Here is a 16,534-nt window from a genome sequence, read left to right as displayed (position 1 = left end):
ATTCTTTTTACAGTGACAATTTAATTTTATTTATATAGCGCTTTTCCAAATTGTTTGATTGTTTCAAAGCAGCTTTACATCAATAAAAGCAAGAAAAAATACTTAAAAATCAAGGGACAACACAAGTAGCAGACAGCTGCTACGATTAAACCGTTCTACCGAGCGTAGTAATAATGTAATATATAGACGGTTTCAGCAGTAACACTCCGCAAAGAATAAATAACAAAGTCCTTTTAGTTTATTAATATAAGAAGCAAAATAAACAACACGTAGATTACCTAGGAATTTTTATTTTCAACGTGAGGTATTTGTTCAAGAGTTCAGTTTAGCAACTAGTCAGACCATTAAACAAACAGAGGCTGGAAGAAAAGTTCCGACCAGAGGCGTAATTGCGTAAATCTAATTCTTGCATTTGTGTAATAAAAAAAGTCTATAGAAGAGAGCTCACGCTAAGCCAATGTCAGCTGACTCCCTATGAGTTTAAATAACTCCTAAAAAAACGAATTTAATAAAAGGAAAAAGTCCTATGGAGGGAAAAACCCTTGAGAGAGAGCCAGACATATTAGATACTATACTATACAATTTTATGGGAATAATTTTATTTTTATTTTAAAGAAATCTCGTTTTTTTGTTGTGCATTCCAGTTAATATCAATTCAACTGCAGTGGTTTTGATTTAAACCTTCATAACTTAAAAATACCGCTAAGTAGCACCATAAAACAAAATAATATCATAATAATAAACATGTTTTGACAAAAATGTTAAAAATGGAGTTATCTCATTTTGCAACGAAACTCTTCATATATATATTTGGTAGATTAAACATGACAATAACTATATTATTGTACCTTGTTAACACTTTCTAAAAAGTAAAAAACTCAAAAAAGGAAAAAACTTTGCATTTGCCACAACATTTATTGACACTGTTTTCAAATTAAAACATTCACAAATTAAAATGCCTTAATTTCTGTTTTTTACCCTAACATGCAATGTCACTTTAACAGATATTAAGAATTTACATATTAGCATTATCCATCATCATTTTCTTACACAAATTAAGTTATTGTACACTTTATAAATAAGCCTTATATGAACACACAACAATATGAACGAAAACAAAGAGACACATATAAAACCAAACATTCAGCAGAGAAACGCAAGGTCACTTTTCTTGCAGCCAACGTGACAACACATGTTTGTCATCACATTATTCATGTCTCTTCTGGAAAGATCAGATCCCAAACCCTCACTTAGATCTTCAGCACTACTCGGATCATCATTCAAAACCCCTGTGACATTTCAAACAGAATAGTTAGTTAAAATGTTATCCTGTTAGAAAGTTAAAATGATATCTTGATTTCCTAAAATAGGTAATGGTACAAAAAATGTATCATGTGGAAATTACTTACATCAGTGTTTTTCCCCAATTTAAAATCAGTGTTTTGTTTACCAATTTAAAATTGGCCATGTTATTTAAAGCTATAGGGGATTTCTATCTAAGATTATATAGCATTTATAAATGCCATGTTTGTAGACTGATGATAAGGACTCAGATGTTCCCTACTTTCCATACTTGAACTCAAGTTAATATAATATCATCAGAAGTTGTTTATCTGTTGATAAAGACTTGACCGCACTGATAGTAAAATGTAATATGATTAAAGCAGTGTTCTGTTAAATATCAACAGGCTTGATATAGAGAAATAGACACTAGGATTTTTTTTTAAATGTTACAATTAATATTCATATTAGTAAAACATGATTCACATATTACAGCATGAAATAGTTGTATACTAATACATTTTAAAAGTATTTTCTTTTTTTTTTAAATGCTGTAAAATTGTCAGTTTATGATCCCTTCAGTGACATACCCAATATTAACATATCAAACCTAAATACAAACATGGAAAGCATAACATCACAGAGGTACTTTTTGTTTGAAGACATGGGAACTGACAACAAAAGCTTCGCTTTTCATGTGCAGTTCAGAACTCACCTTGCTCAGCTTCCATATCCTGCACACTGCTCAACCTCCTCCATCTGGATCCCCCACAGGTGTAGACGACGGCCCTGATGAACTCACGGCCACACAGCTTGACGGTTCTTACCTGCGCCTGCACCTCAGATACGCTACACACAACCCACAGTAGCAAAACTGGCAACAGCAGTGTATGTGTATTCAAACGTTTCATTGTGATTTCTCCTGATCTGCCCTCAGCTTCTCCTACTGGGTCTCTAAACCTCTCTTTAGACAATTGTGATTATCTCATGGGACGCGACCCCAATTTATGGATGCATCTTGTTTGGGTCATGCCGGTTCATCTTGACAAAACCCCACCCATTACTTATTTTGCTTATTTTCGCCCCCTCAAGTCAAACAACTTTATATTTATGATTGTTTCCAAACGATCGGTGATTGAAAAACAAAGAGCAGCAGGTATTTAGGTGCTTTACTGCCCCAATCTGGAATTAAATTACATCCTACGGGACGAGTCGTTGTCTCTTAACATCTTCAGTTTAATGGTCTTGTTGCAGTGATATTCTGCTTAATGAATGGATAATCTAGTCACATAAAGGCCAGCACTGCTCCCCGAGCAAAACAGATGTCCAATGTTTGCTGATTTGACCATCAAGTTCTGCTCCCTTAAACTTAGATAGCCTATGAGAAACGGTACTGCAATATGGCTATGATAAGCCATTATGGTTTTATGGCTGAAGTGACCTCTGAGATGATAAATACTTTTTTTTAGTTAGATATCAGGTTTTACATGGAAAACACAGTAAGTATTATAGTAACACAACAGTGAATTACTAAATTATTTTTAATAATTTAAAAAAAAAAATCCCTTCTATTTAAATGCCACCTTCTATACATCTATTTGCCAAGCTGCAAGTTAAACTGTAAAAATGATATCAAATCAACATATATTTTTTGTTACTCTAACAAATAGGGATCTATCATACACCCGGCGCAATGCAATATAGAACCAAGTGTCTTTTGCTAGTTTCAACCTGGCGCAACTATAATTTTCACGTTTAGCGCCACGTTTTTTAAATAGCAAATGCATTTGCGCCCATTTTTGCACCCATGGGCTTTTTTGAGGCAACTAAAATAAACTACGCCATTGACCAACAAAAACCTGGTCTAAAGTCTATGGCACAATAGTGTTTTTGTTATTTAATGAGCGCGTTAGTAATATGCGGCTACAAACGTGACAACGCGGGTTTGCTTATCATGCACATGGATGCGCAGCGGCACAAAAAAGCTTATATGAAAGATTAAAGGATTGAAATGTAAAAGATTATTATTGAGTCTCTTGGACATAAATGAGGACCGATTATGAGACGTTAGAAGGCGTAAAGAGCAGCTTCACCTGTAGACTGGTAAGTAAATAAATGTTTTGCTTTAAACAAATGCATCCCCACGGATTTATTGCATATGATGACTCTGAACCTGTGGATATGGTGAGATGAGAAACATTTTAAGTAATGCTTTTTAAAAAAATCCATGGCGCTGTCCGCGTGCTGAAACGCTTCGGCTCTTCGCACGTTTGTAAATTCTTTATCTCTTGTTTGTATTTTTCGAGTACAAATCTTTTCTTGCATATTTGCAAATTATTTCATGAGATTACAATGATTATGTAGGATATCAATACATTTACAGCAATTAAAAGCCGGCTATTTTTACTTCCATGACTGAAGAAAACTGCTTTTAAAGGAATTAATCCAAAAAAATAATAATTTCAATACAAATAAAAACAACACAATTTTTTTTACATTTATCTTAAACTGGTGGTCTTCTTCCTCCGCTTAGTTTTTCTCCAAATTCTGCTTTCCAATTAGAGATTAGGCATGGTGCCAGGTGCAACTTTTTAAGGGGTTGAGAGCTAAAGGCTCTCATTGGTTTATTGCACGTTATTCCCAAAACACTCCCATTACTCATTACGAAAATATGTACAACCCTTTTAGGCTGTGCGCTTGGCGCGTAAACCAATTTCCAGTCGTTAAATTAGCAAAAGCCGGTTCAGACATGCCCGTTTAGACCGTGCGCTTTAGACCATGCGCTTAGATCGTTAAAATAGGGCCCTTTAGAAAAAAAAATGTATACAGGTTTGTAACAACACGATAGTGGGTAAATGATGATATTTGGGTGAACGTATTTCTTTATTAATATTTTATGTATTTGATACGCTTGGCCATTTTGACATGACAACTACCTGAACGCATTAAGTGAAGTGAACACAAACTTTATATGGAAGAGATGTTTTAAACATATTCATGGTCATGTGGATAAACAGTCGCAATACACACAATGCAGACAGTCACATTAGCAAAAGAGCAGGATCCACTTCCTGCTATCAAGTTTTAAAAGCTCTCTAGTGTATTTGTTTATGTCAGCTTAGTTGAATCTTTATTGCTAAATTGTTTGATTAACACTAAAATGGACACATTATAGGGCGTTTCTGAGAAGTTACAAAGAACAATAGTTCAGTAATGACAGTCATTTGTAAAAGTGTGATAGGGATCAGATGCCATAATTCGGATGTAATGTGCTGAGGGCAAGCAGTAAAGAAACTCTTTATCCATTAACACACATGACACATTTCAATTGACTGTAGTCTAGCATAATGGTTCCCAACCTTTTTCACTTCAAGGCCCCCTAGTTGCCCATAACAATATTTGAAGGCCCCCACTCATTCAATTTTTCCAAATTAAATTAATTAGAGCATGGAATGACTAGACCGATGTATATTCGCTACTAAAATGGCCAAAAAATAATGTGCTTGTTTTAGCTTATTTTAATGCTTGTTTTGTCCAATTTTTTTTAATTTTTAGTCATCTTGAGGCCCCCTTGTGTGCCCCGGCCCCTGGTTGGGAAACACTGGTCTAGCAAATACCCGATGCAGAGTTGGTTGCAATTTGTAATCTCACCGCTAGATGCCGCTAAATCCCATAATTGCCTTTAAAATAAAGTGACCTAATCACATTGCTTTTTGTTTTTGAAAAACAATATTTGAAGCAATACACGTACTATTACATAAAGTAAAAAAGGGCTTATTTTAATTTAGAAATAGAGTCAATGTCACCCAGTTTGACAATGAACAGAACACAAGACTAAACCAAGAACAAGGAAAACACAAGGGCTGTATAATCAGAGATAACAAGACACAGATGAACACAAGAGGGAAGAAAGAGACAAATAAACAAAAAAGTAACAAAATAAAAAACAGGACAGACAAGCAGACACTCAGAGCTGACTGGCCAGTGTAGACTGAATTATATCCTCCAATGCATCTACCTGTTGAAAGACATCAGACAGATGTGTACAGACAGTACTTTAAATAAATACTCTACATAAAGGTTACACAATCCTGCCATATAGCTGCCTGCATTTAAATAAAGGATTTAAAAAATAAACATGAGAATTTAGATCCAAGACAGCAAAAGATTAAAGGTGACATAGAATGATTGAACGGGGTATTTATTATTGTTCTGTGATGTGACATGTAGACAACAAAATTTTGGCTAATGCCTTAGAAGCTTCCTAAAAACCTCTCTCAGAAAGCTATATTAGGGTTGGGGATTTAAAATGCGTGGTTTTGCACCCATTTGGCATCTATTCGGGCTTAACTGGCAACCTTATTATGAAATGCAAGTACTTCGCCGTCTTCAGAACACAGACAGACCAAAATTTTACAGATAGAAGAGCACACCTCAGAACGTGACTCGACACTTGGCCTTGAACTTCGCGAACACTGCTGCAATTTATTTCCCATTGGAGGCGAGAGGCCGGATGTATGCAAGTTATTTTGAAGGGGAGGGAATTGAATGACAGTGCAGGGGGGAGTGAGATGCATTTAACGTAAATGTATCCAGTGTTCAGATTGGGCCATTTTTTGGCGGACATTTTTAATGGAGGAATTTCTATGAAACGGAGATGTTCATGAATGCGGGTAGACTACCGTTATTCAACTAAGACAAGGTAAAAACTTTATTCATTCTCTGTTACCTTTAATGAAAGCATGGTAAGACAAAAAAGTAAGGTTAAAATATTTCTATTTGATAACAGATAAACAAAGAAGTAGGAAATTAAATATGATACAAGCCATACAGTACCTGTGTGCTGTCTCCTGTAGTAAAGTTTTTGAGCTTGTACACACTGACATCACCTTCACTGTCCCCAACCAGAACACAGTCTGTCTCAGAGGTGAACAGCAGACTGGTCGGCTTCATTTCTGGACTGGTCATGTTTACGATGGTTGGGTCAAGACTGTAAAAATAAACCGATTAATAAATTATAAATGGTAAAATTGTACATACATGAATATTTCTTATGTGTGCAGATAAATGGTTTGAAAAGTCTATTTCGATAATAAAAAAAATTATAATAAAAAATATGAATAATATTATCATCAGATTATTATTAGCATTAATATATGGGTGATTCTCACGAAATCCAGACTTAAAAGGTGTCCAGCATCAGATTTTTTTTAAATCCCTTGAAGCCAATTTTTTTGCACATATAAGATTAAGGTCTGAACTTACTATAATCATTATTTTTAGGGGATTTAAAAAAATATTTTCTATAGAATTATTTACATTTTTTAGATTATGATTATCAAAAATTATCATTACCGCAACATGATATTACATTAAATATATGCATTTACAAACTCATTTTTCGGTAATGAGAACTAAAAAGTTGTCTAGGTACTATGACAAACAAAATTTCAGCTTTTATCTGGAGAGAAAAATAAGAACTGCTTACCTGGTAGCCATCTTGAGTGTCACAGTCAATTATGTCCCTTCCAACAATTTATTTTTAATTTTAGTTCCTTGAGGGCTTAAACAATGACTGAAAATTGTTGTGGAGGGTGAGAAAATTGGTCTTGGACACATTTATATTCCTTATTATTGTCCCTACATTTACCAATGATCACCAAATACCACATGTTTCTTTACTGTAAATGTTTATAGTATAACATACATTGAAGCTGTTTATTTTTTAGATTTTTTTAATTCTAAATATTTCCATGTCAAAGAACGCAAATCCAGTCATGGACAAGTTGCGGTAATGAAAATTTCCCCCTTAAATGTGTTTAAAACAACAAAATTGGTTTGTATGATGTCCTTTGAAATCATGTGCAAAATGGTACATGAAGAGATGTTTGTAACTGTATGCTTCTTATTTTGATACTCTTACTTTGCATTTACTTTTTGTATAAAAATGTTTTATGACACCTCATAAGTCTAATTTCGCGAAAATCATCCATATGAATCAAATGTAGTATATGTTCCTTTTTGGATTTAATGAGAAGAACATGCCCTTAAGCTGGCAAATACTCAAAGTTTCTGAAGATCATGTTTTCTCAGCCTGTTATGAGATTCCTGTTTGTTTTAACACAAGCAAGAAAATGTAATGCGTTGTACAAAAAAGGTTAACATGGCCCATATTAAACATTTACCTTTTTGACTAGTAACACTGAATGAAGTATTACAGTAACATCTTTTCTTACCAAAATTAGACAGAATCATCATCAGTGTTATCTCACATTTTCTAAACCACACTTTATTTTGTGCATATTCATATAATGCAACTCCTGATCTGCAGCATTGACTGTGAAGTTTTGTTGATTACCTTTTATCTAAAGAAATTTATTTCGCATGGCTTACAACTTTAGCCCATGTGACTGTTAAAACTGACAAAGAAAGTGGAAAGCTCTTACATGTTGATTCTCAGGTCCCAGATCTCCACCCTGCCCTCACTGACAGCTCCAAACACAGTGGCGCAGTGCGGTGACCACACAACATCATACACAGCTTTTTGGCTGGAGGTAAAACTTAGGACAGGTGTAAGCAGGTCATGCTTCCACAGCTGAATGCTCCAGTCTGAGGAACAACTTAGGAAAACATCTGGATTGAACGGTGACCATCTTATCTTATAAACGGGACCCTAGGGAGAGATATGTAGTGAACAGAAATGAAAGTTGTTTAAAGATTTTAAAAGGACTGATATTATATTACAGTTTTAGGAGATATACACTACAACAGTAAGGTCTTCATCACCAATAAACTGTGCTGTATGTGATTTAGCATTATCATTATTGTTAATGGCTACAGTTTGTATGGTAGGTATAGTGCTAGTATATCCTGTATATAGGTTTAGGGTCGCTTCACTAAAATGCTTCTCATGATCCTATAAACTATATGACTATGTAACTGCTTAAGGTGTTGTAGACAAAAATGTAATTGTACAAACATATTAGTTGTTTCTTCATTGTAAACCTGAAATGTAATTTTTTGTTGGAACTTTAAATAATTAGAAAAGTATGGATCATACTTTGTGGGCTTCGTAAGTATCCAAGAACTGCTCATTATATGAATAAGAGCACTTGTGTATTTCACCCTCCTCTGTTCCAGCCAGGTAGATATTTGAATCCTGAAACATAACAGAATGGTAGAACAACGTTTAACTTCAATATTATAACTTTTTAGAATAAAATTTTGTGACATACATTAAAACAGTATTTGCACTTCCTGTAGTTCTCACCTTAGGATTGAAATCGAAACACAGGCCTGAACCCAGACGTGAAATTGGCACATCACACTTGCTTTTATATGTACTCAGTTTTGTGCTTTTCTCATCTCTGTCTTTAGTTTTCCTCAGTTTCATCAACTCTAACAGACAAATGACTGTAGTCAACAAATGCTTTAGAAAAACAGAAATTGAGCTATTTCTACCAAAACCACTCAAACATTTTTACGAGAGACCAAAATAAAATAAAAAACTTTCATATACTGTATATTCATGAATTCAACTTTGAATTAGACAGTTATAGTTTTAATAATGTTAAAAGGTTAAGGTTTAAAACTGATCAAGATAAAGATTATTTTTGTAGCAGTGGATCATTTTTGAACCCAGCAGTGTGTTCTGTCCAATATTTAACCAGCATGGCTTAAAACAACCTTGCATTTTTTAGAGTGTGGATACACACAGAAATATTGCATGTATCTCATCCTCAATGATCATTACCGGTGCGTTTCAGGTCTTTGCGGAGGAACCACTTGCTAATCTGTCCATCAGCGGACACACAAATCAGTATCTCCTCTTTATCCTCACCAGACCGCCCTTTCTCATTAAGAATCCATTTCAGATGCCACACTGGACCTGTGTGCATGTTGGCCGAGTCACTTCGATGGAGAAACACAAGAGGTCACTGTACATTCAAAACAGTGTTTGCAACAGAGATTTGTGCATGCGGAAAAGTACTCAATGCTGTCAACTGACAAACATTTATTTACTTTTGCAGCATTATACACCCTTAAAATGAAATATAAAAAATTATTAAGTTATTCTGCATAACTGAACCCCACAAGCTCAAAATAATATTTACATTTTGTAAATGGATAAATGGGTCAATGATGTGACATTAATGATTTTGTGTCCGTATGGTTCAATTTAATGTAAAAGGGCTAAAATTTCAAAGTAAATTTGCAATTACTTCCATACATTCTCATTTTTGAGCACCAAGTCTAAAATTTCTGGTTTTATTTCATTTTGAAAGAATATTTGGGGGAAAATTGCAAAAATGTCAATGTGGTTGCAAACCGGTGTAACTAGTATGTTTTAGAATTAAAATATAAATAAATTCATAAAAAATTATCGAAGAAAATATAATCAGCTAGTTTAGTGTAATAGATTTTTTTACATACATTTTTACATCATCTGCCAAAGATTATTTAGAAAACAGCTGTTTTCAGCATATGTCAAGAAAAATATTACAAAAACGCATTAAAATTTACATTTAGAAATAACTAATAAAATAATATTTTTAAATGTTTTTTAATGATTATACTTAATATTATGTTAAGGTGGATAAAATATTTAATATTTCTCATCCTTTGGAGCAATTGGCGGTTACACCATTTGACATTTTCAGGTCCATTCAGTCTTAACTTTCATAAAAATGGTGCAAATGTAATTTTTTATGGCATAAAATTAACATAAATACACTACGTGCATTGAAATAAACCTGATGCATGCTTTTAAAACACGTTTTTAAAAAATATTTTTGAATTTCTCATCTTGCCAAATCGTATTCTCACTGACCCAAATAACAAGCAGAGCTATAATTTATCAATCTAACACTAGGCCAAATATTTTTCTAGGCTGCTAAATGAATAAAATACACCTTATTTTGGGGTATTCTATAAAAAGGAAAAACTACAATAAATATATATACCAAAACACTACAGACTTTAACTGAACATATGGGCAACAGTAATGCGCAGGTTGATCCAAAATAAGCGGGTGCCTGCTGTCAGTGGTGGGAATGGGAATGGTGTCAACAAAAAAAAAACATGTTTAAGTGGCTGTACATATTTATATAACTATGGTAACTAAATACAACTCTATGATTTGTTGTATTGTATTATTTTAATATTTTCATTTAAAGGAGACATTTCACAATTCTTTTTAAAATGTCAAATAAATCTTTGCTGTCCCCAGAGTATGAATGTGAAGTTTTAGCTCAAAATATCATACAGATAATTTATTATAACATGTTAAAATTGACACTTTGTAGCTGTGAGCAAAAAAGTGCAGTTTTTGGGTGTCTCCCTTTTAAATGAAAATGAGCTGATCTCTGTACTAAATGGCCGTGCAGTGGTTGGATAGTGTAGATTAAGGGGTAGTATTATCCCCTTCTGACATCACAGGGGATACACATTTCAATTACCTATTTTTTCACATGCTTGCAGAGAATGGTTTACCAAAACTTAGTTACTGGGATGACCCAATTATAGCACTTAAATATGGAAAAAGTCAGATTTTCATGATATGTCTCCTTTAACATTGTAATCCTTTTAAACAACCCATGTGACCAATTTTGGGGACACAACCCACCAGCTGATAACCACTAATAAAAAACGATTTAACTGTACATAACTATTAACACAGCTCTACCTTTTGTCAATGATGGCCGTTTGCTCTGTGCTCTGTACATTATAGACAGCAATGGTGCCATCATACATTCCTACAGCCAGCTGACTGGCTTTACAAGCTGAGAAATCCAGAGCAGTTACCCCACTCTCGCAATGAAAGATTCGCTCGGGCCACTGAAACACATTAACATAGAGATTTAAACATCATTCAACCGAAACACTACACTGTAGATGATATATATAGCACATATAGTGGCCAATAGAGTTTATATACACTTTAAATGCATGAACTTTATTGTATCTGTATTAGGTAAGATTATTTAGCAGACATTAGTTTCCATCACACAAGCAATTTTTCAAAAAGCTATAATGCAGTATGAACACTGTGGCTAAATGTGGTATTTATTAAAACATATCTTAATGTGTAGCAGTGAGTTTGTACCGTGGGGTTCTTTAAAGACCAGCAGCAAACAAGTCCAGATTTCTGATCTTTGAAATTAAACTCTCCATATCCCACAGCAAGAAGATCCTGCAACCAAACACTACATTTCAATATTTTCATTTCATTGAATATATAAACGTATAAAACAAAATATATGAAATGTGTGCTGGAAATATGGATAGTACTGGGTTTCTCTTGTTCCAGGTCATACTGCTGATATTTCGGCCCATGGTGAGTTCACACCTGAAGGCCCACAGGTGCTCCAGGAATGGGCTCATGCTGTTCGGATCTGTCCAACTGTCCACTTCCATTTCTGGCTGCACACGGTCTGGATCTAATAAACACAGCATGTTGGATAAATGTTCCAGAAATTTATAGCAAATGATATTAAACTTATGGAAACATAAAAATAATGAGTACATTTGAAGAAATAGTTCACCAAAATTGTATGATCACAAAGAGTTAATTGTAGCAGAATTATTCATTTGATTTTCCATACAATGAAAGTAAATAGAGCTCACACAATTTTTTGTTAATAACTACTTAAAGGAATAGTCCATTTTCTTAAAAGAACAATCCAGATAATTTACTCACCACCATGTCATCCAAAATGTTGATGTCTTTCTTTGTTCAGTCGAGAAGAAATTATGTTTTTTGAGGAAAACATTGCAGGATTTTTCTCATTTTAATGGACTTTAATGGACCCCAACACTTAACACTTTTTTTTCAATGGAGTTTCAAAGGACTCTAAATGATCCCAAACGAGGCATAAGGGTCTTATCTAGCAAAACGATTTTCATTTTTGACAAGAAAAATAACAAATATACACTTTTAAACCACAATTTCTCGTCTAGATCCAGTCCTGAAAGCGTCAGCGTGACCTCACGCAATATGTCATGACGTCAAGAGGTCACAGAGGATGAACGCGAAACTCCCCCCCAGTGTTTACAAGTGTGTTAGAAGAGGACCGTTCCTACGTTGTTGTATGTGGAATGATACTAATTAATGTCTTTGTGTCAGTTTATTGTTTACAATGGTCTGCAAATGTGCGTTTTATATATGTAACACGTGACCTCCCTACGTCACTACGCATTTACGTTAGGTCGCGCTGGACCGGACCTAGACGAGAAGTTGTGGTTTAAAAGTGTATATTTGTTATTTATTCTTGTCAAAAATGAAAAACGTTTCGCTAGATAAGACCCTTATGCCTCGTTTGGGATCGTTTAGAGTCCTTTGAAACTCCGTTGAAAAAAACTGTTAAGTGTTGAGTTAAGTGTTAAGTGTTGGTGTCCATTAAAGTCCATTAAAATGAGAAAAATCCTGCAATGTTTTCCTCAAAAACCATAATTTCTTCTCGACTGAACAAGGAAAGACATCAACATTTTGGATGACATGGTGGTGAGAAAATTATCTGGATTGTTCTTTTAAGAAAATGGACTATTCCTTTAACTAAACCTCTCTTTTAATGTTTAACATAAACAAAAACATACTGTACTGCAGTGTTCTTCACTCCCAATCCTGGAGAGCCGGTGTCCTGCAGAGGGTTGGAAGTGAAGAACACTGCTGTACTGGTTTGGAACAACATGAGGGTAACAGAATTTAATTTTTTAAGTGAACTACTGTATTCAATAAAATCCGATCCCTGTTTATATTTATAAGTTACCGTCCCATGCAAGTCATCACCTTCTATGACCGGCAGCTGTCTGTATGCAGCAAACTTAGGTTGGAAGATATTTTCCAGAACCACCCTCTCCATCACAGCCACATCCTGCTTGAATTTGTCAGACTGTAAGATCAGCTCAGGGTCTGGCTCTTCCTTCGTCAGAGATGCAAAGGCACCCATTTCAATATAAGAGCTCGCACCACTGCCTGAAATTAAAGGAAGACAACAAATTTGCAAATTTGTTTTGCATTGTATTCATTAATAAGATAAATCTGCAAAATAACCACAAAATCTACATAATCTAATAATAAAACGTTTTATTCAGTTTATCAGTGACGCGTGCACTGCTGGAGCGATATTGTTTGACGCGGCATTTACTCACGGTACAAACATCTTTGATCACCTCATAGCACCTGTCATACAGTATTTATAAAATCCACATCTAGAGATCCGTCTCATATGCATGTATTTATCCTGCCTGTAGGTTTGTGCATATATTCATTTTACATGTTGCCTATTTTTAATGTATGTATGCATAAATACAAAATAGAATGCATACTATAGCTTCAATAGTCTAGAGAATGAATAACTGATTTAAAAACAAGATTCTGTCTATCAAGAATTGATCTGTTGTTATCTTCTAGGCATTTTCACTCTAACTTTTACTTGCCCAAATTTAAATATTGTGTTGAGCATTTAGTTAAAAGCTAACCCTAACCCTAACTGAAAACATATATACCGTGAAATATATTGTTTCTGTGAAATACAATATCTAATTTCGTGAAATGGATATTTGGTCATAACCCCCATCCCAATTACAAATACCAATAATGACCAAAAATCACCTGCACCGATGGTGCTGATCATAGAAACAGTCATGTCAATCCCCTTAGAGTTGGTTTGGAGACTCATAGAGGATCTGCCTTGGACAACAGCCTTCTTTTCTTCAGAAAACGTTACAGTGTCATGTTCACTGACCTCTCCAGTTTCAGTGCAGAATGAATCATACATGTCCCAGACGGTAGACATGACAGCTGCACAGATATCAAAGGATATCAAAGGATATCAAAGTCATACTGTTGCTTTTTTTGTATTACCATAAATATTCAGTATGTTCATTGCATTCATCTATTACATGAAGGTTCAATAACTTTAATGACACACCTTTGTCTTTCAAGGTAACAGTATCACATTGGACCTCCTTTGTCTTTAGGGCACCATTGAATGTCTGCATTGAGCGCTCCACATATTTATCATTGCCTTGTCTGTTTTTACACAATTCTTTGTAAGCATTGTTCCTTTCCCTTAAAAAAAAACATCATGGATACGAAAGATGAAAGATACATTTTGTGTTACATTAAATATACACATTGAGAGATATGCTTTTAGGTAATAATGACTTAAAGGGACACTCCACCTTTTTTCAAAATTTTCAAATTTTCCAGCTCTCCTAGAGTTAAATATTTTATTACCGTTTTGGAATCCATTCAGCTGATCTCCGGGTCTGGCACTACCACTTTTAGCATAGCTTAGCACAATCCATTGAATCTGATTAGACCATTAGCACCACGCTAAAAAATAAGGCGCAATGATATTACACAGTGCCCGAAAATAGTCCCCTGCTATTGAAAGTTACTAAGGGGACTATTTTTAGACACTGCATAAAATCAGCCATGTTACAGCAGCAAAGTCCTTGATTATTACGCCAGAATGAGAGTATAGTTCCTACCCATATCTGCCTAGAAAATCGCAACTTCTATTTTTCCGGCGGTCTTAGTACACGATGTAACTACAGAAGAGTCAAGTTTTAAATAGGAAAAATATAGAAACTCTTTGGTTATTTTTGAGGGTGATGCTAATGGTCTAATCAGATTCAATGAATTGTGCTAAGCTATGCTAAAAGTGGTACTGACAGACCCGGAGATCAGCTGAATGGATTCCAAAATGGTGAAAACCAAATATTTAACTCTAGGGGAGCTGGAAAATGAGCATATTTTCAAAAAAAGTGGAGTGTCCCATTAAATGTCATTCTAGTAAACAAACAGATAGGAATGTCACGTTGTGGTTTTTTATATAACTGGCAAGTAATGATGATAAGTGATGTTTGTTCTCACTTTATTGCCTCGGCATTCTTTGAATCTATTGACACAGAAACTGAAGGAATGTCTAACAGCCACATAGTGTCTGTCTCAGTAAGGTAACAATCTACCACGATGTCTATCATGGCCTCCTCAACCTGGACATCTGCATAAAGCAAGCACAGTTAAGAATGAAATGCAAATTTTAAAAATTTACTAAAAGACATTTTTCAGGAAATAATTGTATTCTGTGTGACCTGAGAAACTGGTGGCTAGGTCATGTTTCAAGACATCCTCAGCTTCATCAGCCACTGATTCTGCTGTCGACTGGCTTGTTTTGGATGCTACAATGCTCCCCAATAAAGACCTGACATAACATCAATGATCACACTTGTTACTATATTGATGGTGATTTTACATGAACAAAATCATGGATATGATCTATTTCAGTACTGCAAAAAAAAGATGCTTTTCAGTTTTCACAGAGGAAATTACCTTGTAAATGGTGCAGCCAAGCTTGCATTGGTCTGGAGGGCTAAAGACATGAAATCTGTTGTAGTACCCCATGATCTGTCATGCATAGTAGATGTTTTGCCCTGTTTAAACTGTACTGCAGGATCTGCATGATACAATGGCTGAGGAGCGACATCCCGACCAGTTTCATCAAACACCTTAAAAAAGTCTTCTTTAGAAAATGTTTGTATGCTATACAATTATTAAAATAGAGAATACACAGACACTACACAGTACTATGCACATTTAAAACTGTCACAAATACCTGTACATTGTGTTTTGGTGGTTGGCCAAAGCACTTATCTAAAGTTTTACTATCTTCTCCTGAACTGAAGCTTCTTCTGCTGAATGAACTGCGGGTGCTCTTTATGAAGCTTTGATTTGCATGCAATATTCCAGATGATACATTCAGTGTTTTGGATATTCTGAAAGAAACAAGAAGGTTATTAGTAAATACATGTAGCCTATGTAGTTGACAAAAACATAAAATTATTATTTTGTATTTTTCCAACAAGATGTAAGGTAAGAAACGACAGGTCGATGACGTCAAAGTACCGCGAGCGCGATCAAACGGAGAAATCTAATTTCGACTCGCTCTCGCGGTACTTTGACCTCATCCGCCTGTCAGTTTTAGCAGCGTAGTATCAAGCCGTACAAGCCTACTTTCAGACTCAGTTTTTGCTTTCAGTCCGTTGAGTAAATAAAAACTTACTTGGTCGCTTTCGGAGCGGGTCTCTTCTGTTTGACTGTTGTGTTTAACATGTTTCAAACTTTCACAAACGAGCGATATAAACGGGTACCTTGACACACAGTCCGTTGCTTCACCATTTCGTTTGGAATCACCTTAGAAACAGACCCCTCCTACACTTCTTCTGATTGGTCGGCTGTGGTTGC

The 16,534-nt window shown here is 34.9% G+C and overlaps 2 protein-coding genes across 2 annotated transcripts; both read right to left on the bottom strand.

The window, feature by feature from the left end:
- Window positions 1–1,143: 1,143 nt before the first annotated feature.
- Window positions 1,144–2,192, bottom strand: insl5a (insulin-like 5a). Its single transcript, XM_065264688.2, has 2 exons — window positions 1,997–2,192; window positions 1,144–1,289 (listed from the first exon to the last, which is right to left on the bottom strand). Exons 1-2 carry the CDS (start codon window positions 2,190–2,192, stop codon window positions 1,144–1,146), a joined length of 342 nt encoding a protein of 113 aa, XP_065120760.2.
- Window positions 2,193–4,295: 2,103 nt separating this feature from the next.
- On the bottom strand, window positions 4,296–16,484 carry dnai4 (dynein axonemal intermediate chain 4). The gene is made up of 17 exons (XM_065298232.2): window positions 16,353–16,484; window positions 15,906–16,065; window positions 15,623–15,798; window positions 15,385–15,494; window positions 15,164–15,293; window positions 14,214–14,353; window positions 13,895–14,083; window positions 13,070–13,255; window positions 11,572–11,720; window positions 11,387–11,473; window positions 10,967–11,118; window positions 9,035–9,192; window positions 8,552–8,679; window positions 8,342–8,440; window positions 7,728–7,954; window positions 6,118–6,271; window positions 4,296–5,299 (listed from the first exon to the last, which is right to left on the bottom strand). Exons 1-17 carry the CDS (start codon window positions 16,400–16,402, stop codon window positions 5,249–5,251), a joined length of 2,346 nt encoding a protein of 781 aa, XP_065154304.1. The 5' UTR covers window positions 16,403–16,484; the 3' UTR covers window positions 4,296–5,248.
- Between the last annotated feature and the right edge of the window lie 50 nt (window positions 16,485–16,534).

The sequence above is a fragment of the Paramisgurnus dabryanus genome, chromosome 7, assembly GCF_030506205.2.
Source record: "Paramisgurnus dabryanus chromosome 7, PD_genome_1.1, whole genome shotgun sequence".
Lineage (NCBI taxonomy): Eukaryota > Metazoa > Chordata > Actinopteri > Cypriniformes > Cobitidae > Paramisgurnus > Paramisgurnus dabryanus.
The sequence above is the reverse complement of the archived record's forward strand: the minus strand, read 5'-3'. Positions and strand labels throughout refer to the sequence as shown.

Coding starts and splice junctions, on each gene's coding strand:
- insl5a (XM_065264688.2), bottom strand. CDS start 2,192: ATGAAACGTTTGAATACACATACACTGCTGTTGCCAGTTTTGCTACTG. Junction 1,290..1,996: donor GGATATGGAAGCTGAGCAAG/GTGAGTTCTGAA, acceptor GAAATGTCACAG/GGGTTTTGAATGATGATCCG.
- dnai4 (XM_065298232.2), bottom strand. CDS start 16,402: ATGTTAAACACAACAGTCAAACAGAAGAGACCCGCTCCGAAAGCGACC. Junction 15,799..15,905: donor CACCAAAACACAATGTACAG/GTATTTGTGACA, acceptor GACTTTTTTAAG/GTGTTTGATGAAACTGGTCG. Junction 11,721..13,069: donor ACAGCTGCCGGTCATAGAAG/GTGATGACTTGC, acceptor TGTGTTTATTAG/ATCCAGACCGTGTGCAGCCA.